The sequence below is a fragment of the Schistocerca nitens genome, chromosome 10, assembly GCF_023898315.1.
Source record: "Schistocerca nitens isolate TAMUIC-IGC-003100 chromosome 10, iqSchNite1.1, whole genome shotgun sequence".
Lineage (NCBI taxonomy): Eukaryota > Metazoa > Arthropoda > Insecta > Orthoptera > Acrididae > Schistocerca > Schistocerca nitens.
Window position 1 is genome coordinate 65,875,259 of NC_064623.1, and position 27,038 is coordinate 65,902,296.

General features: G+C 46.1%; 1 protein-coding gene across 1 annotated transcript in view; it reads left to right on the forward strand.

Annotated features, from left to right (window-relative positions):
- The first annotated feature begins 5,798 nt into the window (after positions 1-5,798).
- The window catches only part of LOC126210267 (1,5-anhydro-D-fructose reductase-like), a 52,569-nt gene continuing 31,329 nt past the window's right edge, over positions 5,799-27,038 (forward strand). Inside the window, exons 1-4 of the mRNA XM_049939463.1 lie at positions 5,799-5,947; positions 15,069-15,236; positions 22,963-23,163; positions 26,228-26,484. Coding sequence (XP_049795420.1) covers positions 5,873-5,947; positions 15,069-15,236; positions 22,963-23,163; positions 26,228-26,484 — 701 coding nt within the window. The 5' untranslated portion in view covers positions 5,799-5,872. The remainder of the gene's footprint in view (positions 5,948-15,068; positions 15,237-22,962; positions 23,164-26,227; positions 26,485-27,038) is intronic.

Sequence of the window (27,038 nt, forward strand, 5' to 3'; positions counted from 1 at the left end):
AAGTAACTTGGGACGACGTAGGCGTACCTGTCACCCGAGTTCAGTTCGACTCGATGTGAAGTCGTGTTAGAGTCATTGTTGCTGCCAGAGATGGCAGCCCTGTGTACTAAATTTCGCACCTTCCCTTTTTCAATGTCACCTACAAAGCTAATCACGTATTGAAAGTACCAAGGAAACTGGTACAGGCAAGGGTATTCAAATACTGAGATATGTAAACAGGCAGAATATGGCCCTATATAAGACAAGTTTCTGATGCAGTTGTTAGTTATTCACATGAGTGCTAAAAGAAATCAACTAAATTTCGATTACGCGATAAGTCACACAAATCTGAAGGCTATAAATTCAGCTAAATACTTAGGGTCTACAATTACAAATAACCTAAATCGGAACGATCACATAGATAATATTGTGGGTAGAGCAAACCAAAGACTGCGATTCATTGGCAGAACACTTAGAAGGTGCAACAGGTCTACTAAAGAGACTGCTTACACCACGCTTGTCCGCCCCATTCTGGAGTATTGCTGTGCGGTGTGGGATCCGCATCAGGTGGGACTGACGGATGACATCGAAAAAGCACAAAGAAGGGAAGTTCGTTTTGTATTATCGCGAAATAGGGAAAATAGTGTCTCAGACATGATACGTGAATTGGAGTGGCAATCATTAAAACAAAGGCGTTTTTCGTTGCGGCGCGATCTTTTCTCCTCCGATTGCGAAAACATTCTGTTGGCACCCACCTACATAGGGAGAAATTATCATCACAATAAAATAACAGAAATCAGGGCTCGCACAGAAAAATTTAAGTGCTCGTTTTTCCCGCGTGCCGTTCGAAAGACAGCTTGAAGGTGGTTCATTGAACCCTCTACCAGGCACTTTATTGTGAATAGCAGAGTAATCACGTCGATGTAGATGTAGATTTAAGTGAGTTTGAACGTGGTGTTACAGCCGGCGCACGAGCGATGGGACAAGGCATCTCCGACGTAGCGATAAAGTGGGGATTTTACCGTAGGACCATTTCACGAGTGCACCGTGAATATCAGGAATCCGGTGAAACATCAAATCTCCGACATCGATTCGACAGGAAAAAGAACGGGACCAACGACGACTGAAGAGAATCGTTCAACGTGACAGAAATGCTTCAGTGCTGGGTCATCAACAGGTGTCAGCGTGCGAACCATTCAACGAAACAATATCGATATGGGCTGTAGAAGCCGAAGGCCCACTCGTGTACTCTTGATGACAGCATGACACAAAGCTTTATGCTTCGCCTGGGCCTGTTAACACCGAACACTGGACTGTTGATGACGGGAAACATGGCGCCTGGTCGGACGAGTCTCGTTTCAAATTGTATCGAGCGTCTGGACGTGTACGGCTATGGAGACAACCTCATGAATCCATGGACTTTGCATGTCAGCACTGGACTTTTTAAGCTGGTGGAGGCTCTGTAATGGTATGGGGCGTGCGCAGTTGGACTGATGTGGTACTCCTGGTGCGTCTAGATACGACTCTGGTTGGTGACACGTACGTAAGCATCCTGTCTGATCAGCTGCATCCATTCATGTCCATTGTGCATTCCGACGGACTTGGGCGATTCCAGCAGGACAATGCGACACAACACACGTCCAGAATTGCCACAGAGTAGCTCACGGAACACTCTTCTCAGTTTAAACACTTCCGCTGGCCACCAAACTCCTTAGACATGAACTTCTTTGAGCATATCTGAGATATCTTGCAACATGCTGTTCAGAAGAGATCTCAACACCCTAGGACTCTTACGGATTTATGTACAGCCCTGCAGGATTTATGGTGTCAGTTCCCTCCAGCACTACTTCAGATTTTAGTCGAGTCTATGCCACGTCGTGTTGCGGCACTTTTGACTGCTCGCGCGGACCCTACACGATACTACGCAGGTGTACCAGTTTCCTCAGCTCATCAGTGTATACAGGGTGAACTTACACGAAACCGACAAACTGCAGGGACGGATTCCTGCCTGGAAGCGGAAGAATAAAGGTCCTATGAACATATGTCCGAAAATGGACGGTGTTCCTGCAACGACAACAAACCGTCCTGGAACACAGTACAGAGCTGCGTTGTATCCACGTCACAACAGATGTTCAAATTGGCCTCCATGGAATCACAGGTGGTAGGGATAGTAGGGGTTGTCGTGCAGGGTAGACATAAACGTACTTTAGCTCACACCATGTCTGCAGTTCACTTGCCTGGAGCTTATACCAGAGTTCGTCTCAGTATCCTGTAGAACAGGGCCGGCCAAACGCTGCACAGTGTGCAGACGTGCGGAAGTGCTGCACATGTGCGCACGTGTGCGACAGCGACATCTGTTATTAGACATGTGTCCTAAATGAACGGCGGCGGCTCCTCTTCCCTGTTTATGTGGTACAAGCAAGAGCGCAACATACCCAGTCTCGTTTACTCCTGGTGACCGAACAGAGAAGTACTGAGAAATGGCAGGTACTGTGAAAAGCAAAGAACGGAAGATCTATGTTCTCAGTCGTTTCGATCAAGCATCAGTGATGAAAATCTCCCGTAACTGCTTGCGTTTGTCAATGAGCCGTGCTTTTGTGCCCGATATTAACTATATCATTTCTCATGACCAGTGATAAACGTGTTTGGATTTATTCCTTTCATAATTAAAAATTATTGTTTACTAACTGTGCATTATTGTCTCATTCTGCTCCATGTTACATTATTATCAGGAAAATTGGTCATTAAACCGATTGTTGTATACTTACATTTAGCGTTTTTTTTAATGTGTGAAGGGCTACGCTCAGCTGAAGTCGATAAAACATAACATTCATCTAATTGTCGGCTATTATGCAGATTTCAGACGGAACTGATGAAACATATAGCAATAATGGTACAGGTCATCATCGAGAGGTCTGCGGTTGTCATTCTGTTCAGAGGTCAGTGAGACAGAAATTATGTGAGTGTAACTGAGGGCACCGAGAATTAGTTATACGAAACCTTGCATTGGTTTAATGTTATTTGAAACCATGACTAAGGTTCGTTGGAAGTCGCTAAGTGCTCTCTTTCTTAAATACCAGATCAAAAACAATACGCGTATTTACGTGCCATCAGTCAAGCTGCCTTAACAAAAACCCACGGTTTTTAACTGTATTACTTGTCTTACTGGGTTAAACTGTTGACATAAAAGTAGACGTCTCAATGAGTAGACCGTGACAGTATTTTAAATGTTTAATACGCGAAATACCTTCCCACGGTTGGCTTGCAAGCTGTGGAAAGAGCACTAGAATGCGCCGGTACAGAGTATCCCAGCAAGTGGATAAAGCGACATCTGTGGGTAGAAACATGCACTACATGAACGCTGACGGCTGCGGCGTGCACGCTGTGACCTGGAAGTTGCACATGTGCAGGAGCACCGCACGCGTGCAGAATTTCTGGCCGGCCCTGCTGTAGAACCCAGTCCCTCAAAAATGGTTTTCGCACAGTCCGCCGCCTCCCTGTACGTTCGTCTATCTGACAGGACCCATGCTCACACAAAAGCCCCAAAAACGCTTGAAGATTTTTGTTGTGTGGTTGGTGTCTGGGAGGGTGCTTGTTTCGGTATAGCCGTACTGCCTCTCGGCTGTTCCATTTGCTTGGTCGTACACAAACGCCATCTCGGCCTCTTCCCGATATGAATACCGGACCATACTGCTGCTTACAGCGGGCTGCGTCAATCACACAGATTGCAACACACAAGACAATAGTGGTCAGAGGAACTGTCATTCGTAAGTTCCATCTACAGTGGCAAAGATGCATTTCCAGACACATGTGTAAGACGTGTATATTTCTGTTGTCTATCGTCAAACCACAATTTATGAAAGATGTTTATATTTTAGTAATAGGATTAAGTAGGAATAATTAATATTTGTCATGTTGGAAATAATTGTGGTAGCAGGGAATGTCTGCACCAAAGTATTGTTTGCAAGAGAGACCGCAAAATGATATAATTTTAAAAAGGGCGGGAGAGACCGCGTATGGATACATTTTAAGGAAAGAGCGGGAAAGAGCGCGCATTGATACATTTTGTAATGGTAGCAGGGATTGTCTGCACCAGAAAACATTGTTGGCAGGAGAGACCGCACTTTAGCGTTCGCAGAAAGTCAGTAGTAAGCGAGAAGTGAAGCGAGTTGGTAGCAGGTCTGAAGCGAGAGGTTGAGAGGAGCGGTGTGCCTGCCAGCCACTAGTTATGATTTACAAGTGATTATAAACGGATGTACAGAGACATCAGCTAAGATTATAATAAGAGGAACTAATATTATTGAATTAATTTTTTGGAGAAACTCAAGACTACTGAAGGTATGTTCGCGCATTGTTGGTTGTAAGATTATTGTAAAAAGTAAGTTCCATTGGAACGTTTGTAAAATCATTTCATTCAGAATATAATTAACTTTTGCCAGAAGTATTGCATTTCTAATTATAATCCATCCCAAAAACCATCAACGTAAAACTTTGCAAAATTTTATTGTTGTTAAGAAAAAGTTTAACTATGAATTACGTAATTTCAGTCAAATTAATTATAGACAACGTCAGCTTTGCTATTAAAGAATAACGTCAGCTTTGGTAATAAATACAGCCACTTATTATGAAAGCCCACCAGCAGCTAACAGAGTATAGTAAAACAGAGTAAGTATATTCATGTCGCAGTTCGATGTAGCAGTCAGATGGCGATCCAGTAACAGTAAAAAAGGTAAGGAACAGTTTTGGGTTATTGCAGATAACGACCGAGGGCCACGACGACGACACACTCTATGTTTCGTCGAAATAATCAGAAAACCACTTTTAATAAGCAGCAATTAAATTTGTATACGAAGATAGAGAAAGAGAATAAGTTTCAAAGGGAAGATTTCATTTGTTATTATTAAGCAAGAGATAGAAATCCTAAGAAAAGGTTACATAGTTTGTTGTAAAAGGGAAGGTTATCATTAACAAAAGAGGTATAGAGGAGACGGTTATTGCTTAATAACAAAAGAGATATAGAGGAGACGGGAAGGTTTGACATGTTCAGAGGACTTTTTTCCTCCACTTCAGAAATCTGTATGGACGAGAAAGAAATGGTTGAGCCCAAACAAAACGAGAACGCCCACCCGCATTCTGTTAGACTCAAAAACCACTATGTATGAGTTGGATTGGGAAGTCATTACACACCCAGCTTATTCACCTGACCTTGCGCCCTCAGATTTTTACCTTTTCCGCTCTCTGCCGAACAACCTTCAAGAAATTTCCTTTCCGGATGAAAAGGCGCTCCGAACACGACTCGACAAGTTTTTCGTCTCAAAACCATAAGATTTCTACTGTCGCGGAATCGAAAAGTTACCCCAACGTTGACAGACTGTTGTAAATAGTGAAGGAGAATATATTATTGATGACTGAAGTCTCTGTCGTGAGCTTCTGTTGTGTTTATTAAACTTACGGAAAAACGTTGCGGATGTACGCCCCACTCCAATATTTGATTTTTGTTGGCTTACCTTCAACAGTCTGGCAGCTAGCAATCTCTAAAATATCTGATGTAACAGGAAGGCCACGAAACCAGAACTTTGGAAAAAATATGCTGCGCAGCATTTTAGACGCACGCGTGTTTCGCAATGTTGTGTCCAGTTGTGCAAGTCCCTAATACGCATCATGCCTATTTCTTGATAAGCATCATACAAGAATGTCGTGCTCACCACCGGATTTTTGCTTTGTAGTCCTCGTGATATCATTTGAGCTTGTATTTCGCTCGCCTTATCTTCTTATTACGATATATGCGCTTCTAGAGATAAGGACAGCAGTCACGTATTGCTGTGCGCGGAAGACAGTCCGTAACCATTTTGCCTCTTCCACTGGTCTGCCAGCAACTCACGGCAACAGCGAAATGGCCAGCAAATTGCAGTACATCACTTTCTACAATGGACAGAAGATGCCCATTGTAGGCCTGGGTACTTGGCAGGTATGTTACATTACAAACATTCGCATACATACGAGGTGTGGCTAGAAAAAAACCGGACTAGTACTGGTGAAACAATAAAACGAATGCAATAAGGCTGAAAGTCGCGTGTGGCCTGTCACGTGACTCTCGCTCCGCCTACTGCTCGAGTTTCATCTGCCTCCTGCACTCAGTCTGCCCGTGGCGTCTGTTTTAAGTAGTTGACGTTTTGTCTGTGCGTCGGAAAATGTTGAGTGTACAGAAAGAACAGCGTGTTAACATCAAATTTTGTTTCAAACTACGAAAATCTGCAAGTGAAACGTTTGTAATGTTACAACAAGTGTACGGCGATGATTGTTTATCGCGAACACAAGTGTTTGAGTGGTTTAAACGATTTAAAGATGGCCGCGAAGACACCAGTGATGACACTCGCACTGGCAGACCATTGTCAGCAAAAACTGATGCAAACATTGAAAAAATCGGTAAACTTGTTCGACACTTTCCTTGTCAACTCCTGTTATCTCAGACACTGTCTGATTGTTAAACGGCGATCTTGTCGAACAAGTTTACCGATTTTTTCAATGTTTGCATCAGTTTTTGCTGACAATGGTCTGCCAGTGCGAGTGTCATCACTGGTGTCTTCGCGGCCATCTTTAAATCGTTTAAACCACTCAAACACTTGTGTTCGCGATAAACAATCATCGCCGTACACTTGTTGTAACAATACAAACGTTTCACTTGGAGATTTTCCTAGTTTGAAACTAAATTTGATGTTAACACGCTGTTCTTTCTGTACACTCAACATTTTCCGACGCACAGACAAAACGTCAACTACTTAAAACAGACGCCACGGGCAGACTGAGTGCAGGAGGCAGATGAAACTCGAGCAGTAGGCGGAGCGAGAGTCACGTGACAAGCCACGCGACTTTCAGCCTTATTGCATTCGTTTTATTGTTTCACCAGTACTAGTCCGGTTTTTTTCTAGCCACACCTCGTATTGACCAATGCACATTGTTCGCTACATTCTCAGTGAGTCTGTTGATCTTCCTCAAATATTTTTCGCTATCTAAACAAAAAGACATAAACAAGGGTTTGGTATGAACGAACAGGGTGATTCAGGAGGAATGTCATATAACTTTTGAGGTGATTATACATGCGAAAATAAACCGAAGTAGTCCTATGAACATGTATCCGATTTTCGATCGTTATGGAACTGGGGCGCTGTGGTGGACGGAGCGGTGGTGGAACGGGCGACGGATCCATCCTGCAAGAGGTCTTCAGAAAGTCTCCCACCCATCTGAATGTACGCGTTGGAAGGCGGGCTTTAATGCGAGCAAAAACGTGGTAAAGTGAGCTACAAGTTCTTCATGTGTGTCCACCTTCGTAGCGTACACATCCCCCTTTAACCAGCCCCATAAGCAGACGTCTAATGAGGTTATGTTGGCTGATCTGGCAGGGCAGTTAATGGGTCCACCGTGGCCAATCCACCGTCTACGAAATGTGTCATTCATACTGAGACACTTGTCTGGTACAGCGAATGAGTGAGCCATCATGTTGCCATTGTTGCTCCAACGTTACATCTTCCAAAAGTGCAGGTAGTTCTTCTATCAGGAAGCCATTTGGCAGGAACGCCAGGTCATCAATCTTACCACACCAGATGTTCACTGAGAACCTAACTTGGAGTCTTGTTTCCCTAGTGTCCTGTGCGTTTTCCATCGCACAGGTATGAGAATTGCACATGTTTATGATACCATACATATCCTGCCATTTGACAGGAACGCCAGGTCATCAATCTCACCACACCAGATGTTCACTGAGAACCTAACTAGGAGTCTTGTTTCCCAAGTGTCATGTGCGTTCTCCATCGCCCACGTATGAGACCCTCGCATGCGTGTAAATGTAGCCTCATCTGTAAATAAAGTGAATTGCGCTACGTCTTTGTGTACAGCCAACCATTCGTAAAATTGTTGTCAGCTTACTGAGTCACCTGGATGTAAATGTAGCTCGGGCTGCTCATGAAATGGGTACAAGTCCTCAGAACGTAACGTACCCCACACCCATGTTTGTGGCATATCGAAATCATGGCTCAAAAAATGGTTCAAATGGCTCTGAGCACTATGGGACTTAACATCTGAGGTCGTCAGTCCCCTAGAACTTAGAACTACTTAAACCTAACTAACCTAAGGACATCACACACCTCCATACCCGAAGCAGGATTCGAACTTGCAACCGTAGTGGTCGTACGATTCCAGACTGAAGCGTCTAGAACCGCTCGGCCACACCAGCCTGCCAACTCATGGCTAATGTGCCACGTATTGGTGGTTGACTCCATTATATCATTGCGATAATATCTTCCGTTTCCTCAGCTGACTGGACACCCTCACGTTTTGATGTTACATGTACACTAGGTAGTGTTCAGCAACCCCCCTAAAACATGTTTCTCATATCAGGTGCATTGTGCTGCCACCTACTGCCAGGTACTCCATATCAGTGACCTCAGTAGTCATTAGACATCGTGAGAGAGCAGAATGGGGCGCTCCGCGGAACTCACGGACTTCGAACGTGGTCAAGTGATTGAGTGTCACTTGTGTCATACGTCTGTACACGAAATGTCCACAATCCTCCCTAGGTCCACTGTTTCCGATGTGATAGTGAAGTGGAAACGTGAAGGGACACGTACAGCACAAAAGCGTACAGGCCGACCTCGTCTGTTGACTGACAGAGAGCGCCGACAGTTGAAGAGGATCGTAATGTGTAATAGGCAGACATCTGTCCAGCCGATCACACAGGAATTCCAAACTGCATCAGAATCCACTGCAAATACTATGACATACTATACAGGCCTCCACTGATGTTTTAAGCACCTTCTTACTTCCCACTGTTGAAGAGCAATTCGGAGATGGTGATTGCATCTTTCAAACGGTCGAGCACCTGTTCATAACGCACTGCCTGTGGTGGAGTGGTTACACGACAGTAACATCCCTGTAGTGGACTGGCCTGCACGGAATCCTATAGAACACCTCTGGGATGTTTTGGAACACCGATTTTGTGCCAGGCCTCACCGACAGACATCTATACTTCAGCACTACGTGAAGAATGGACTGCCATTCCCCAAGAAACCTTCCAACACCTGACTGAACGTATGCCTAAACGAGTAGAAGCTGTCATCAAGGCTAAGTGTGGGCCAACACCATATTGAATTCCAACATTACCGATGGAGGGCGCCCGAACTTGTAAGTCATTTTCAACCAGGTATCCAGATACTTTTGATCACATAGTGTATCTTGGCACAGGGAGTTCGTCAATCAGGGAAACATCTCCCACATTATCTCAGAGCCGCATGGGCGGCGATGTTACATTGCCAGTACACAAATAGCATGTCTGCATATTCTGCATGGGCATGTGTGTAGTATGCTGGTATTCATGGGGCAATGGACTTGTTTGATTAAACGACACTCCAGCACAACATGCGCACAGCCTCACAATTGCTCTCTGATTCAACACACGATTGCACACTGGGTTAGCTTGCAGCTGATGCCTCGATGCAATGTCACAGTGCTCCCATCTGTTGGAAAATCCCCACACCTCGTGTAGGATGGATCATCTTCTGTCCTACCATTAGAGTATCCACCATAGCGCCTACACAGCATTTCGGTAAGTAATATTTAAGATTGGGCGGTCTGTGTTATTTCTTCCATTTAACCAGTGTCCACTTTCATCATGCGCAACCAAGGTCAGAAATCCTGAAACTGATGTACCTCTGAGAAATCTATGAGGCATTCTCCACATGTCTCTCTTTATGTGCCAACTTGAAAGAAACATCGATCTACTGGTAAGGAAAACAAACATCAATTGATTTAGTTGGCTCTGAGCACTATGGGACTCAACTGCTGAGGTTATTACTCCCCTAGAACTTAGAACTAGTTAAAACTAACTAACCTAAGGACATCACACACATCCATGCCCGAGGCAGGATTCGAACCTGCGACCGTAGCGGTCTCGCGGTTCATGACTGCAGCGCCAGAACCGCGCGGCCACTTCGGCCGGCAATTGATTTAGTTCTCAATTTATGGTATGTCTTTGGTGAGACATTAATACTGTAATGGAGTGCCAATTTTTGTACATGTCGACTGCTATAAAATACATGAGACAAAAGACACGCATGTGTGGGACAGATACGTATGGGCCCTCCCGCCAGAGGTTCGAGTCCTCCCGCAGACATGGGTGTGTATGTTGGTCTTAGCATAAGTTGTTTTAAGTAGTGTGTAAGTCTAAGGACCGATGACTTCAGCAGTTCGGTCCCTTAGAAATTAACACACACAAATATGTATGATGGATTAGTGTGCTTTTTAGGTTGGTCAGTACCTCCAAGTACATTCGGCAAGATCAAGCCAGTAACGTTTACTTTGCCCTGAGCAGCAGGTCAGGTGTTGAAGTGTGGTTGCATGAACGCAAAACTGTTGGACTAACCTGACAGGTGTAGTCCACTTTCTGGTGCAGTTACAACCATGCAGAAAACAGCCAAGTAGAACATTATGTAACGTGTTTGTGTGAAAACTGTTTGACGCAGAGGAAAACAACCAAAACACTGATGTGTGTACATCATCATTTCATCATCATCATCATTTATTGCCTTATCGGGCCTTTAAGGCCTACAGCAAGAAGAACAAACGGAAAATTAAAGAAAAAATGACTTACAAAAGTACACTGATGTGTGTACATACAAAAATAATTGTTTTTATACCCGTTACATCCTCTATATGCACACAGTGGGACAGGAGTGCAGTGTCTGTGAAACTGAAGAGGTGTCTTGGTAGGAGTCTCATAGGGTCCAGTCTTACATGCTTTACTATTATTCCAAAATACCATCCAATTCTTGTTCATTTTTGTCCTTCTGTAAGTAGCACTATAATGTGTAATTACAAGTCGTGTAGTTTTAAGTGTTTTTTTTCGTAAATATTACGTTTTAAATGGTATCTACCCCTCAAAGTTGCTTTTCTTGCAGCTGCTGTTGAGCTGCTGTTACATGCAAGTTGTTCGAGATCATGACGGTCGAAAGTAGATCCTAAAAATGGTTCAAATGGCTCTGAGCACTATGGGACTCAACCTCTGAGGTCATCAGTCCCCTAGAACTTAGAACTACTAAAACCTGACTAACCAAAGGACATCACACACATCCATGCCCGAGGCAGGATTCGAACCTGCGACCGTAGCTGTCGCGCGGTTCCAGACTGAAGCGCCTAGAACCGCTCGGCCACACCAGCCGGAAAAGGAGATCCTAGAAACAGAGTTTTAAGATCTGTAACACATGACTGGTAAATGAATATTTTTGCAGTACGAGACCTTGCACGGCAGTTTTTCATAAAAAGTAACTGCACGCTGCAGTGACAAGTGCTTATATAGGCGTTGCCGGCCGCAGCGCCGTATTCTGCCTGTTTACATATCTCTGTATTTGAATACGCATGGCCATACCAGTTTCTTTGGCGCTTCAGTGTACAAGGAGGCCAATGAACCATACGTAATTCGAAAGGTACTTTGCCACAGATATGCACAAAGAAAAAATCGTGTGTGTACATAGGCGCTGAGAGTGGGAAAAGGAAGTAACACACAGTCGTCAGTGATGTGATCACAGCAGAGTTCGGCACTGTCTCTCGTTAGTGGCTGGTTGTCGAAAGTGGATTCTTACTTTTGCCGGGAAGTTTCGGATATGCAAGTAATGCATGGCCCAATGCGGCTCTTGTTTTATGAGTCTCCTGACTGGTTTGATGCGGCCCTCCGCAACTTCCTCTCCGGTGCCTACCTCTTCATCTCGGAGTAGCACTTGCATTCAATGTCCTTAATTATGTTAGATGTATACCAATCCCTGCCCCTACCCCCTCTCCCCCCCCCCCCGCTTTTACAAGGCCTCTTAAAATCCTCTAACGCCATGTGCTCCGCCTTGCCTTCTGTATCCACCTTCCTTCCCCCACACGATTCCTGTATGACCTTTTCCCCTTCCCCCACCACCTCCTTTTCCTCCAACATCTCTGCATCCTTAACACTGTCCACAGGCTTGATCCCCCCCACCCCCTGATTTCCTCCTTCCTCTCCACTCCCCACCCATTGCCGTGTCTCTTTCGCTGTATCTCTCCCTCTCTCCACCTCCACATCCACAATCTCCTTCATCAGGGCATTTTCCAGCACCTTCCCCTCCCGGATGTTGAACTTCGCCGTGACATATACCCTTTGTTCCAACTTTAACATGGCCTTATCCCCCCCTCCCTCCCCATGGCCCCCTTTTCCTCCCCCTCCTCCCCCCTCCTTTTCCCAGAGCAGATTTTCCTCCTTCCCCCCCCCCCTGAGTCCCTGCACCCCCTCCTCAACTGTGTCCCTCCCATGTCCTTGCCTCCCCAGCCCTCTTCGACACTCCCCTGCCCGTCTCCCCCCTCTCCACCCCTCCCTCCCTTGGCAGCACTTCAATTTTCGACGTTCATGTGTTGCAGATTTTAATGGATGATGAGCGTATCATCACAGTTATAAATATCAAGACGTCTGCTTCCTTTTAACACTCTCAGCGGCTACGTACACACGTGATTTATTCTTTGTGCACATCTGTGGCAAAGTACCTTTCAAAATATGTATGTTTCTTTGGCCTCCTTGTATACTTGAAATTAAAAATCAGAACTTCAAATGGTTCAAATGGCTGTAAGCGCTATGGGTCATCAGTCCCTTAGACTTAGAACTACTTAAACCTAACTAACCTAAGGAGATCACACACATCCATGCCCGAGGCAGGATTCGAACCTACGACTGTAGCGGTCGCGCGATTCCAGACTGAAGTGCCTAGAACCGCTCGGCCACAGCGGCCGGCTTCAGTACTTCAATTTTAGTGTTCACGCATTAATATTATGATGTTTCGTGGTAGTATATTTCTTTCAACAGAGCAGTACCCTCTTTGACTGAGCTAGTCAGCACTACAAGTCCTTTTTGTTTTATCCTGAATATGTTACTGTGCTTCCAAGATATCAGGATTCCTTAACGGAGTCTACTTCGTAGTCTCGGGTATTGCTGGTAACTTTATCGCTAATCTCATTTCATCTGCACCTCATTATTGTTGTCACTGTTATCAGTTTACTTTCAGTCAATATTCTGTAGTCATTAGACTATTGCATTCAGCAGCTCCTGTAATATTTCACCACATTCACCTACGATAAGTCCCATCAGTGAACCTTATCATTACCGTTGCTTCACAACAAATTTCAGTCCCGTTATTTAACATATCTTCTGTTTCTGTCATTTCTTCTTCGAGGTGTAGATTTAACAGAAGCGGTGTATTCCTATCTTGCACCCCTTCTTATCTGCTCACTTCGTTCTTTGTCTTCTACTCTTATTGTTCCTTTTCAGTTCACATCTTTCCACTGAGAATTTCTGACACCTTTTACTATTTCACATTGTCGAAGTCTTTTTCTAGATATTGTTAGTGGAAGTATATCAGTACAGTGGTCATTAGGAAATTATTATATGACAGTAGTTTCACAGTTCTTGAACTATTACCGTTTCTTTAATAGCTACTCGGACTTTGTCTCAAGCATACATCTAAAGAATGTTCACAGAAAAATCATTTTTCAAAACTGTACTTGGTTATTTAGAGTATGATTTAAAAAACAAAATTATGATTATTTTGTGGAATAGTAGAACTACCTGTCAATTTAGTACACAAAGGATGTGTCACTATATGAGCCAATTTCTGATGACGGGTACTCTAAATAAATCGTTTCTTGCATATGCATGCAATATGGTCAAAAAAATAATAATGAAGAGCCAAAGAAACAGGTACACATGCCTAATATTGTGTAGCCCTCCCGCGAGGACGCAGAAGTGCCGCAACACGACGTGGCATGGACTCGACTGATGTCTGAAGCAGTGCAGCAGGGAACTGACACCACGTATCCTGCAGGGCTGTCCATACATCCGCAAGACTACGAGGAGGAACAGATCTCTTCTGAACAACACGTTGCACGGCATCCCGGATGTTTTCAATAATGTTCATGTCCGGGAAGTTTGGTGGCCAGCGAAAGTGTTTAAACTCGAAAGAGTGTTCCTGGAGCCACTCTGTACCAATTCTGGACGTGTTGGGTGTAGCATTGTCCTGCTGGAATTCCCCAAGTCCGTCGAAATGCACAATGGACATGAATGGATGCAGGTGATCAGACAGGATACTTACGTACGTGTTATCCGTTGGAGTCGTATCCAGACGTATCAGGGGTCCCATATCACTACAACTTCACACGCCCACACCATTACAGAGCCTCCACCACCTTAAACAATCCCCTGTCGATATGCAGGGTCCATGGATTCATGAGGTTGTCTCCATACCCGCAAACGTCTTTCCACATGATACAATTTGAAACGAGACTCGTCCGACCAGGCAACATGTTTTTGCTCATCTACAGTCTGATGTCGGTGTTGAAGGCCCCAGGCGAGGCTTTGTGTCGTGCAATGATCAAGGGTACACGAGTGGGCCTTCGGCTCCGAAAGCCCATGTCGATGATGTTTCGTTGAGTGGTTCGCACGCTGGCACTTATTGATGGTCGAGCATCTGCAACAATTTGGGGAAGGGTTGCACTTCTGTCACTTTGAACGATTCTCTTCACTCGTCGTTGGTCCCGTTCTTCCAGGATCTTTTTCCAGCCGCAGTGATGTCGGAGTTTTGATGTTTTGCCGGATTCCTGATATTCACGGTACACTCGTAAGAAGGTTGTACGCGAAAATCTTCACTTTATCGCTAACTCGTAGGTACTGCGTCCCATCGCTCGTGCGCCGACTATAACACCACGTTTAAACTCACTTAAATCTTGATAACCTGCCACTGTAGGAGCAGTAACCGATCTAACAACTGCACCAGACACTTGTCGTCTTATATAGGCGTTTCCGACCTCATCGCCGTATACTGCATTTTAACATATCTCTGTATTTGAGTAAGCACGCCTATATCAGTTTCTCTGGCGCTTCAGTGTAATGCTTAGAGGTTATCATTAACATGAACACCAGCTGTTGTGCTGTTGTGATGCGACTGAGAGGAATATCTGATTCATGTCTCTTGAAGTAATAAGTCACATTGTTTTGGAAGCTGGTGTATCTCTGAACATAAATGTGATGGTTTCAGTCATCGACAGGCGATGTCGGAAAAGCTGTGGACGCGGCTCTTACGGCTGGCTACCGCCACATCGACACCGCCTACGCCTACGGCAACGAGAAGGAAATCGGAGACGTCCTCAAGAAGTGGTTCGATTCCGGGAAGCTCAAGCGGGAAGACGTGTTCATCGTCACCAAGGTAGGAGGGTAGCTAATATATACAAAGCTCGCAGTTACTGACACATATAATTACTGACACATATAAGTGCTCATTAAGAACCGTTGTCACTGCAATACATACTGCACAAGTCTACACATTTATATAAAAGATCATTGTATGTATGTAAGTTTCACATCTCCTCCTAAGACACTGCATCTGTTTCAACCAAACCTGGGACGAATATCGCCTACCTTGTGGCAAGAGGCACCGTAGGGGTACGGACAACGAAGGCCTTGTAGGAGTGAGGTCAGAGGTGAAAAAGTGCTGACACAGAAGTAACTCAAGAACATCTGAAGCAGTTCCAGGCGTAATCTGTATAGACACAGAGGTGACAAAGGTCATGGTATAGCGATATTCCTATATACTACTGGCCATTATTATTGCTACACCACGAAGATAACGTGCTACGGACTCGAAATTTAACCGATAGGAAGAAGATGCTGTGATATGCAAATGATTAGCTTTTCAAAGCATTCACACAAGGTCACCGACTCCTACAACGCGCTGACATGAGAAAAGTTTCCAACCGATTTCTCATACACAAACAGCAGTTGACCGGCGTTGCCTGGTGAAAGGTTGTTGTGATGCCTCGTGTAAGGAGGAGAAGTGCGCACCATCACGTTCCCGACTTTGATAAAGGTCGGATTGTAGCCTATCGCGATTGCGGGTAATCGTATCGCGACATTGCTGCTCGCGTTGGTCGAGATCCAAAGAGTGTTAGCAGAATATGGAATCGGTGGGTACAGGAGGGTAATACAGAACGCCGTACTGGATCCCAACAGCCTCGTATCACTAGCAGTCGAGATGACAGGCATCTTATCCGCATGGCTGTAACGGATCGTGCATCCACGTCTCGATCTCTGAGTCAGCAGATGGGTACGTTTGCAAGACAACAACCATCTGCACGAACAGTTCGACGACGTCTGCAGCAGCATGGACAATCATCTCGGAGACCGTGACTGCGGTTACCCTTGACGGTGCATCACAGACAGGAGCGCCTGCGATGGTGTACTCAACGGCGAACCTGGGTACACGAATGGCAAAACGTCATTTTTTCGTATGAATCGAGGTTCTGTTTACAGCATCATGACGGTCGCATCCGTGTTTGGCGACATCGCGGTGAACGCACATTGGACGCGTACATTCGTCATCGCCATACTGGCATATCACCCGGCGTGATGGTATGGGGTGCCACAAGTTACACGTTTCGGTCACCTCTTGTTCGCATTGACGACACTTTGAACAGTGGACGTTACATTTCAGATGTGTTACGACCCGTGGCTCTACCCTTCATTCGATCCCTGCGAAACCCTACATTTCAGCAGGATACTGCACGACCGCATGTTGCAGGTTCTGTGCGGGCCTTTCTGGTAACAGAAAATGTTCGACTGCTGCCCTGGCCAGCACATTCTCCAGATCTCGCACCAACTGAAAACTTCTGGTCAATGGTTGCCGAGCAACTGGCTCGTTACAACACGCCAGTCACTACTCTTGATGAACTGTGGTATCGTGTTGAAGCTGCGTAGGCAGCTGTACCTATACACGCCATCCAAGCTCTGCTTGACTCAATGCCCAAGCGTATCGAGGCCGTTATTACGGCCAGAGGTGGTTGTTCTGGGTACTAATTCCTCAGGGTCTATGCGCCGAAATTGTGTGAAAATGTAATCACATGTCAGTTTTAGTATATTTGTCCAATGAATACCCGTTTATCAACTGCATTTCTTCTTGGTGCAGCATTTTTAATGCCCAGTAGTGTAAAAATGGCAGGAGTACCGCATGCACAGGGTATAAAATGGCAGTGCATTGGTGAAACTGTCATTTGCCTTCAGATCGTTCATATGAAAAAGGTTCTGGCGTGATTATGCCACTTGATTGGAATTAACAGACTCTGAACGCAGAATGGTAGTCGGAGCTAGACGCGTGGAAATCGTTAGGAAATTCTACATTCCGAGATAAACAAAGTGTGTGGCGAGAAAGCCACATTTCCGGCATTACCTTTCACCACGGGGGACGCAATGGCCGAGGGCCCTTGCTTAACGAGCGCAGCGGCGTTTGCGTAGAGATGATGATTATTAGTGTTTTAGGGCGCACAACAGCGAGGTTATCAGCGCCCGTTTGCGTAGAGCTTTCAGTGATAACAGACAAGCAACACTGCATGAAATAGCCACAGAAATCCATGTGGGACGTACGAGGAACGTGTCCGTTAGGCCAGTGCGGCGAAATGTGGCGTTAATGGGCTACGGCAGCAGACGACCGACGCGAGTGCCTTTGCTAACACCACGACATCGCCTGCAGCGCCTCTCCTGGGCTCGTGATCTTTTCAGTTGGACCCTAGACGACTGCAAAACCGTGCCCTTGTAAGATGAGTCCCAGTTTCAGTTGTTAAGTGCTGATGGCAGGGTCAGTGTGTGGTGCAGACCCCACGAAGTCACCGACCCAGGTTGTCAACAAGGCACTGCGCTAGGTGGTGGTGGCTCGATAATGGTGTGGGCTTTGTTTACACCAGGGCTTCACAACATACGTGCTCGCGGAGCAAGCTGTGAGCAGCAAGGCGCGAGCACCGAGCAGCGCGAGCACGCTACCCCCACTACCGGACCAGAGCGGAGAGTGGGGAGAGTCACGTGGGGTACACAACAGCTGCCGCCAGTCGATGTAAATCCGCGGCTACCTGCAGGGATATCGCTCACGAATTATTACTGTGACAAATGAAACAAATAAAGGAGAATGTACACGTGCCACATAATTTTATTAGCTTAGTGTATGCCTCTACCATCTGTAGACACTGAAACTAAAGAATTCCACGACAATCCTATATTTTCAACACTTTCTTCAACACTACTTAAAATATCACCTCCGGTTGTAGTGTTCTTCATGGCTACTACATCGAGGAGCTCCTCCCTCGCCTGAAGATCTCTATTAACACCTCTAATAAATATGGCAAGCTGCGCTGTTCCAGTTATATCAACACTTTCGTCCAGAGCTAGAGAATACGCCATAAAATCTTTACAGATATTTGCAAGCTGGCTCTGGACGTCGTTTGCCATGTCCTGTATGCGACGCATAATGGTCATGTTAGATAATGGCACAATCCGAAAATGTTCAACTTGAGATGGACACTAATGTTCCGCTGCAACTACCAAACATTCTTTTATTAAATCGTCATCATTTAAGGGGCGCAGGGATTTTGCTAAAAGCAAAGCAATTTTGTAACCCACTCTGAGAGCTGCCTCAGTTGATTTTTCTTCGTTGTCCAGATCTTCTTCGGATAGCGTCCTTTTAAGTTTAATAACTTCCTGTGCACGATCTGGTCAATCACATTTTCCACGTCCGTAGTCTTTCGCGTGGTACGACATATAATGTCGCTGCAAATTAAATTTCGTAAAAGAATTCAGCGTTTTGTGACATACTAAACATTTTCCAACACCATCTTTTTCAGTAAACAGATAAAATTCCTCCCAATGGGGGTTGAACTGCGAAAACATGGTTGGGGTTACACAACGGCGGCTTCACATGATTCTTAACCAGCGAAGTGACTTAAGACCTGATCGTAGTACTTTAAACGTTACACAGTCGGCGCGAATTCAATAGGCATGCTGCGGCCCTATTCAAACGTGCGCACGTATTTCACCTCCCTCCCCTCCCTCCCTACTCAGCGACCTTGCAGCTGCTCGCGAGCACGTGCCTGAGCAGACGCGAGTACTCGCGCTCAAAACCGGCCAGTTGTTAAGCCCTGGTTTACACGGAACTGACAGGATCCTTGGTTATGTTCGGCTGCTTGCAGACCATTTGCAGCCATTCATGGACTTATGTTTCCAAACAACGATGCGATTTTGACGAATGTGACAACGCGCCATGTCACCAGGCTACAATTGTTCGCGATCGGTTTCAAGAACATTCTGGACAGTTCGAGCGACTGATTACGCCACTCAGGCCGCCTGATATGAATCCCATCGAACTTTTAAGGGATATAATCGAGAGGTTAGTCTTATGCACAAAATCCTGCACTGGCAACAGTTTCGCAATTATGTACTGCTAGAGAGGTAGCTTGGCTCAATATTTCTGCAGGGGACTTGTTGAGTCCGCCCTACGTCGAGTTGCTGGACTACGCCGGGGAAAAGGAGATCCGACACGGTATTAGGGGGTATTCCATAACTTCCGTCAACTCAGTTTCTAGAATAACGTGAATGTATTTTCGAAATCGGAAGATTGTATTGACTGTAATCTGAAATTGCTGATATGTGTGAAAAGTATGTCGTTTTAGACTACTGAAGACAGTACGTTTCAAACACATCGGTCTTTCTTCTCTTTTAGCCATAAAATGCTTAACTTTTGTTCTCTCTCTCAACTCAAGTCAAACCCGAAAAAGAAATATATTTTAGAAAAGGGCAGAACAATGTGTAACCTTCACACTATATTTCGTTTCTGTGTAGAGTTTAGCCCACCTTTTCCTCCCACCCTATAAAGGTGTACGTGTTACCAAAACCATGTCCCCACAACCTGCTATCCAACTTAAGCTCGTATGCTAACCTTTCACCAAACAGAACCTAATTTGTACTGAACTGTAACTGATCTGAGTGCAGTTTGTCTTTGTATTAAATGCGCAACTGAAGTAAAACAGCTACCCGGGCCTAATCAAAATTTCCACTTCGTCTTGACAACATTGCTGCAGATTCTTCGAAAGAACAACAGCAAACATCAAGCAGGCAGCGGCTAAGCTAGGTTTCTGTTTCCAAACAAAATTTCCAAACTATACTCAAACTGTTTCATTCCACATGGTACAATGTCGTAATGCGTAATGAAAAACAGTGGGATGGGGAGGGCAACTATTCCTACGAAACGATTTTCCAAGACAACCGTTTTAGAAGGAAGTATGTATTCAGAAAGACAGCGTAAGATTTCGTGTGATCTTCTCAGATAACATAGGTCTGAACAATACTATGCATATCAAAGTGAACAATGATTTAAAGTAGGCTACAATGCTAACAGAGAATTTCAACAGCTTAATCAGTTGATATGTTAATGCATGATTCAGGAAGACACTATGAGCTGTCCGTCCGTTCATTGAAATGTTTGTTCTCTTTCTGTAGTCTTGGCAGTTGTCACACTATACACTGGTTATAGAATATGAGTCATGTGGTAAGAATACACTACCGTCGCAAGTAAATGTGATGAATAGTGAGAGCAGGCGAGATACCACATAGACGTCTCACAGAAATGAAAACAACAAGTAAACGGCTGTGAACTATGTTACGAAAAAGGAATTCAAGAGTCAAGACTTCCAACACGAAACGCAATTTTAAAAATGTTACAAATGGATGTTTTGACAGAGCACAGAGAAATTGTGTGATTATGAAACTGTCGCGTTCATTTTTTGCAGCTTATGTGACAAACTGTTATGTTTTCATCATTTCCTTGGGATTGATCACATTCACATTCATACGAGCACCTACATCGGGTAAGGAGGAATATGTCACTCAGTTACCTGGCACACAAATTAGGTGCGACGATAAGAAATTCGCATCATATGGCAAATGTACCTGTACTGTCGCTAATGCCGTGTATGACATACCAGACGTGTTTTCTGCTGGAAGATTTGGTTGACTTGTCACCTTGTGATCAAACGTTTGCGGTTCCCATTCGAAAACCACTTTCTTTCAGCTGCTAGGTGTGCAGAATCAATTGTCATTATGTGTCCCTGCCTTACACCTCGCTGTTGCAAACGGACGTTACACCACGACACAGACGCAAATTTGAATAAAACGAACAGCGAAAAAAGAAAAAGTCAGCACAAAGCTGATATGAGCACAGCTCCCCAGCTTGTTAGCCCATTACCATAACCACTTAACCACGACGCCACATCTGCTTCTGGCTGCTTTATATTGCAGCTCGTATCCTTGGGCCCTTCACCGTTTCTATTTTGCTTTTTTTTTTCCCAGTCCAGTACAGCTTCGTCCTGTTTTCGTGCTTGATCGATGTTACGTTTTTGACTGGCTGTCCACTGGGCTCTCTTTACCCTTAATTCTGAGGGGTGGATGGTGGTGTGCGATGGAGAGTTTCCCTTTTAAGAATGTATCAGACTGCGCAGAGGCTAAGACTGTCACGACAACATCAAAGATTGCTTAACAGTAACGTAACTTGCCCTCTCTCTAACGTGCTCATCGGTAACACATACACTACTGGCCATTAAAATTGCTACACCTAGAAGAAATGCAGATGATAAACGGGTATTCATTGGACAAATATATTATACTAGAACTGACATCTCATTACATTTTCACGCAACTTGGGTGCGTAGACCCTGAGAAATCAAGACCCAGAACAACCACCTCTGGCCGTAATAACGGCCTTGATACGCCTGGGCATTGAGTCAAACAGTGCTTGGATGGCGTGTACAGGTACAGCTGCCTACGCAGCTTCAACACGATACCACAGTTCATCAAGAGTAGTGACTGGCGTATTGTGACGAGCCAGTTGCTCGGTCACCTTTGACCAGTCGTTTTCAATTGGTGAGAGATCTGGAGAATGTGCTGGCCAGGGCAGCAGTCGAACATTTTCTGTATCCAGAAAGGCCCGCACAGAACCTGCAACATGCGGTCGTGCAGTATCCTGCTGAAATGTAGGGTTTCGCAGGGATCGAATGAACGGTAGAGCCACGGGTCGTAACACATCTGAAATGTAACGTCCACTGTTCAAAGTGTCGTCAATGCGAACAAGAGGTGACCGAAACGTGTAACTTGTGGCACCCCATACCATCACGCCGGGTGATATGCCAGTATGGCGATGACGAATACACGCTTCCAATGTGCGTTCACCGCGATGTCGCCAAACATAGATGCGACCATCATGATGCTGTAAACAGAACCTGGATTCATCCGAAAAAATGACGTTTTGCCATTCGTGTACCCAGGTTCGTCGTGGAGTACACCATCGCAGGCGCTCCTGTCTGTGATGCACCGTCAAGGGTAACCGCAGTCACGGTCTCTGAGATGATTGTCCATGCTGCTGCAGACGTCGTCGAACTGTTCGTGCAGATGGTTGTTGTCTTGCAAACGTACCCATCTGCTGACTCAGGGATCGAGACGTGGATGCACGATCCGTTACAGCCATGCGGATAAGATGCCTGTCATCTCGACTGCTAGCGATACGAGGCTGTTGAGATCCAGTACGGCGTTCTGTATTACCCTCCTGTACCCACCGATTCCATATTCTGCTAACACTCTTTGGATCTCGACCAACGCGAGCAGCAATGTCGCGATACGATTACCCGCAATCGCGATAGGCTACAATCCGACCTTTATCCAAGTCGGGAACGTGATGGTACGCATTTCTCCTCCTTACACGAGGCATCACAACAACGTTTCACCAGGCAACGCCGGTCAACTGCTGTTTGTGTATGAGAAATCGGTCGGAAACTTTCCTCATGTCAACACGTTGTAGGTGATGCCAACAGCGCCAACCTTGTGTGAATGCTCTGAAAAGCTAATCATTTGCATATCACACCATCTTCTGCCTGTCGGTTAAATTTCGCGTCTGTAGCACGTCATCTTCGTGGTGTAGCAATTGTAATGGCCAGTAGAGTAACAATCAAAATGGCATTACCATCTTACAAGCGTACCGGAGTAAATGTCTTTCAAGTACTGACATTGTCACGATTCCTGTCTACCGATGCAGAGAGTGCACTGACCGGAGGACGCTTTATTTCCAGCTGCCAATGATGGGCAACAGGGCGTCAGCGGTGGAGAAGTACATCAAGCTGTCCCTGTCCGCCCTGCAGCTGGACTACGTCGACTTGTACCTGGTGCACAGCCCCGTGGGGATGCAGGACGTGGGGCAGGGGCGCTACCCCAGGGGCCCAGACGGCAAGGTGATGCTCGACATGGACACCGACCACGTCGCCACTTGGAAGGTACTGTACTCACTGCAGGTAACGTGCCCTCGCGTACCGGTTTCCCTAACTCAGTCACAGATTAAAGAAAGGAAAAAATGATGGAAAACATCAAAAGCTCTGCCCACCAAAAAATTTGTTCGATTTCTTCTGGGTACGTGTCCTCGGAGTCTTTCGCGACGGCATACATGAATAAAACATTGTCGGTTTCCCAGCCGCGTCAGTTCGAATAAAATCCTCGAACTTTCGATGGCCATCTCCTCCATCGTCGTCAGGAGTTCACTGACTGCCAGGACTGCTTTTTTTTTTTCTTTATTGTATTTCAATTCCCTATCGGGGCGGACTGGCAGCAGCATATGCGCTGCTCTTCAGCCGAAAGACAGAGAACAAACAATAGAAGACATTTAAAAATAACAAAGGAGAGAATATGGTGACCATAGATATAAAAAAAGGGGGAACATTATGGAAGGCAATAGACAAAAAACGGGGTGACTGTAAAATGGAGATAAAAAACTGTTTAAAAGTAGCACACACAAAAAGCCACACACTGCGACAATTAAAAGAACACAAGGCACAGTATGACTGGAGCATAAAAGGTATCGACGGATGGCGTAGCACATAACAAACACTGACGGCGAACCTCAAGGCAGTACACAATTAAAATCACACCTCTTGACGCACAGGAGAAACAGCACTAAACACAACACTGATGTGTCACACTGACGATGATCAAAACAGAGGATCTGCCAGGCGCAAGGAGATGAGGGAGACCAGAAGAAGGGAGGGAGGGGAAGAGATGGGGGAGATGAGCGGGGGGCGCGCTGAAGAGGGCCAGGTAGGGAGGGATGTGGGAAGGAAAGAGGTAAGTATGGGGCGCAGGGTCTCAGGGGGGGGGGGGGAAGGAGGAAAATCCGCTTTGGGAGAAGGAGGGAAGAGGAAAAAGGGGGCCATGGGGAGGGGGGGGGAACAAGGCCAGGTTATAGTTGGAAGGAAGGGTAGATGTCACGGCGAAGTTCGTCATCCGGGAGAGGGAGGCGTTGGAAATTGCCCTGATGAAGGAGATGGAGGGTGTGGAGGTGGAGAGAGGGAGGGATACAGCGATAGAGGCGCGGCAACGGGCAGGGGGTGGAGAGGAAGGAGGAAACCAGAGGTTGGGGGGTACAGCGATAGAGGCGCGGCAACGGGCAGGGGGTGGAGAGGAAGGAGGAAACCAGAAGTTGGGGGGGATCAAGCCTGCGGACAATGTAAAGGATGCGGAGATGTTGGAGGAACAGGAGGAGGTGGGGGAAGGGGATCAGTTCATACAGGAGCCGTGTGGGGGAAGGAAGGCGGATACGGAAGGCAAGGCGGAGTGCATGGCGTTCAAGGATTTGGAGGGCCTTGTAAAAGCGGGTGGGGGCGGAGATCCCGGGACTGCTATGGTTTCTCGCTTATATATGCATGATGACATCATCAGCAGCCAATCAGATCGATCGAATGTGGCGCGCGCGCGTAAGTCGACCCGGGCAGCTAGCAGAGCTGTTGCACGTGGCGGCACCGGTGACGTCAGGTGGCGCCAGGGGCAAGCGCCACGTTTGAAACTGCCGCTCCAGCGTCGCGCATCTGTCTCTGCTTTCTTTCCATGTCCAACGCCCGCCCCCATGCCCTGCTGAGCGTGTATCCCTGGTCTCTGTTGAAATTGTTGTTGTTTAAACGAATCTCGGCCGCTTCCTTTATAACGGAGTCCCGATATAAAGATGCATGAGCCAACACTTTTGTATTTTCGAACTACATTTTATGTCCGTTTTTCTAGGGAATGCTCCGCTATGGCCGACTTGTCAAGCTCCCTTTGTTTTATATGGCGCTTGTGGTCAGTACAACGTTTAGCAACTGTGCGAATTGTCTGTCCAATGTACATGCTGCCACATTCACAAGGTACACTATACACACCGGACACTCGGAGAGCAATGTCGTCTTCAACAGGGCGCAACATATCTCGTATCTTGGGGCCGGACCGGAACACTGGTCTTAGCCAATGTTTCTGCAGCAGACGTCCTAACTTAGTGCTAGTTGCTCCACAGTATGGCAGGAATACCGTCCGTTTGGTCTCTTCTACTGATTCACCAGGTGTCTTTCGTCGGCGGCCCTTGAAAGCGTTTGCGATTTCTCTTTTGCTGTATCCGTGTTCCCTGAAAACACGTTTTAAGTTTTACAATTCAGACTGTAGGTGGTCGTCACCAGAGATAATCTTGGCTCTATGAACCAACGTGTTCAGGACAGCTTTCTTGTGTACAGGGTGCTGGAACCTATTGGCGGTCAAGTACCGATCAGTGTGTGTTGGTTTCCGGTACACTGAATGACCAAGCTGGCCTCCTGCCTTCCGCTCAACCAAAACATCCAAGAATGATAGCTTGCCGTGCTTCTCCATCTCGACAGTAAATTTAATATTGGGACGGACACCATTCATATGATCGACGAACTGCTGTAGTGTATCTTCACCATGAGGACATACCAGGAAAGTGTCATCAACATATCATAGAAAGGCGCCCGTAATATCGTAGTTTGCGGAGCCTGCTCCTCAACTCCATGAAGAAATTTGCAACTGCTGGAGACAGTGGTGATCCCATGGCTGTGCTGTCCGTCGTCTCATAATATTCATCGCAGTACGAAAAGTACGTTGTCGTTAGGACGTGACGATACAACTTAATGATTCCAGATGGAAAATGCTGCGCCAAAAGATAGAGCGTATCCTGTATTGGCACCCTCATAAAAAGTGACACAACGTCCAGGCTAACCATTAGGTCGTTTGGGCCTATCTTCATCCTCTTGAGTGTCTCAACAAATTTCTAAGAGTTGACAACATGGTGTTCGCAATGTCCCAATTTTTGTGCTAATAATCCTGCCAGATTTTTGGCAAGTCTGTAGGTGGGCGAACTGATTGCACTAACAATGGGCCTCAGAGGAACACTTTCCTTGTGTATCGTTCTTCTGGGTACCCCCTCGTAACACTCTATTTGGAAGTTGCTTGCGAATGAGTCTCTGTACGAGAGCGTAGATTTGGAAGTAGAGCTGAGTGGATACGGAGCGCTGTGCTCGCCTTGTGCAGGCAATGGAGGCCCAGGTGGACGCGGGACGCGCGCGCTCCATTGGACTGTCCAACTTCAACGCGCGCCAGATCAAGCGCGTGTGGGAGTCCGCGCGCATCAAGCCGACCAACCTGCAGGTGGAGATGCACGCCTACTTCCAGCAGCGAGAGCTCAGGGCCTTCTGCCGCGCGCTGGACATCACCGTCTGCGCCTGGGGTCCCCTGGGCACCCCTCACATCTACTCGTTCGTCGAGAAGCAGGGCGTCGATGTCAGCAAGTACGTACACCCTAATCTCCTGGTATCTGTAACATTGTAATCATCATGTAACAACTAGGCTTAAATTGTTTGTTGTTTGTTTGTTTGCAAAATGTTCCATTACAAGTTCTCGTGTCACTACGTGTATGTATTGTGCGTGTGTGTGGAATGGAGTGGAATGTTTGTGTTGCATGATGATAATGATGATGATGACGATGATGCTGAGAGAAGGGAGAAAGCGAAACCTGGCGCTGGCACATAGCATGCTCCTCGCTAATAGCAATAAGGAGGTCACCAAGCTTAATGTCTCCATCCGATGAGCATCAGCAGTGTCACATGCCCTCACTTCATGAGACACTGCGGAGACGTTTGGTATTTCAATCAAGACATTGGGGCAAAGTACAGCGATCAGGAACTTTACACCACCACCTCTACTCTCGTTGCTGGCCAAAGACTGGCAGTTAAAATTTTTCCAACCACCAGGATACTGGCTTACCCAAAGGTCGAGCGTCACCGCACAAGTGCATATTAGCGACCTCACGGAAGCCAGTGGTATATGTTGTTGTTGTGGTTGT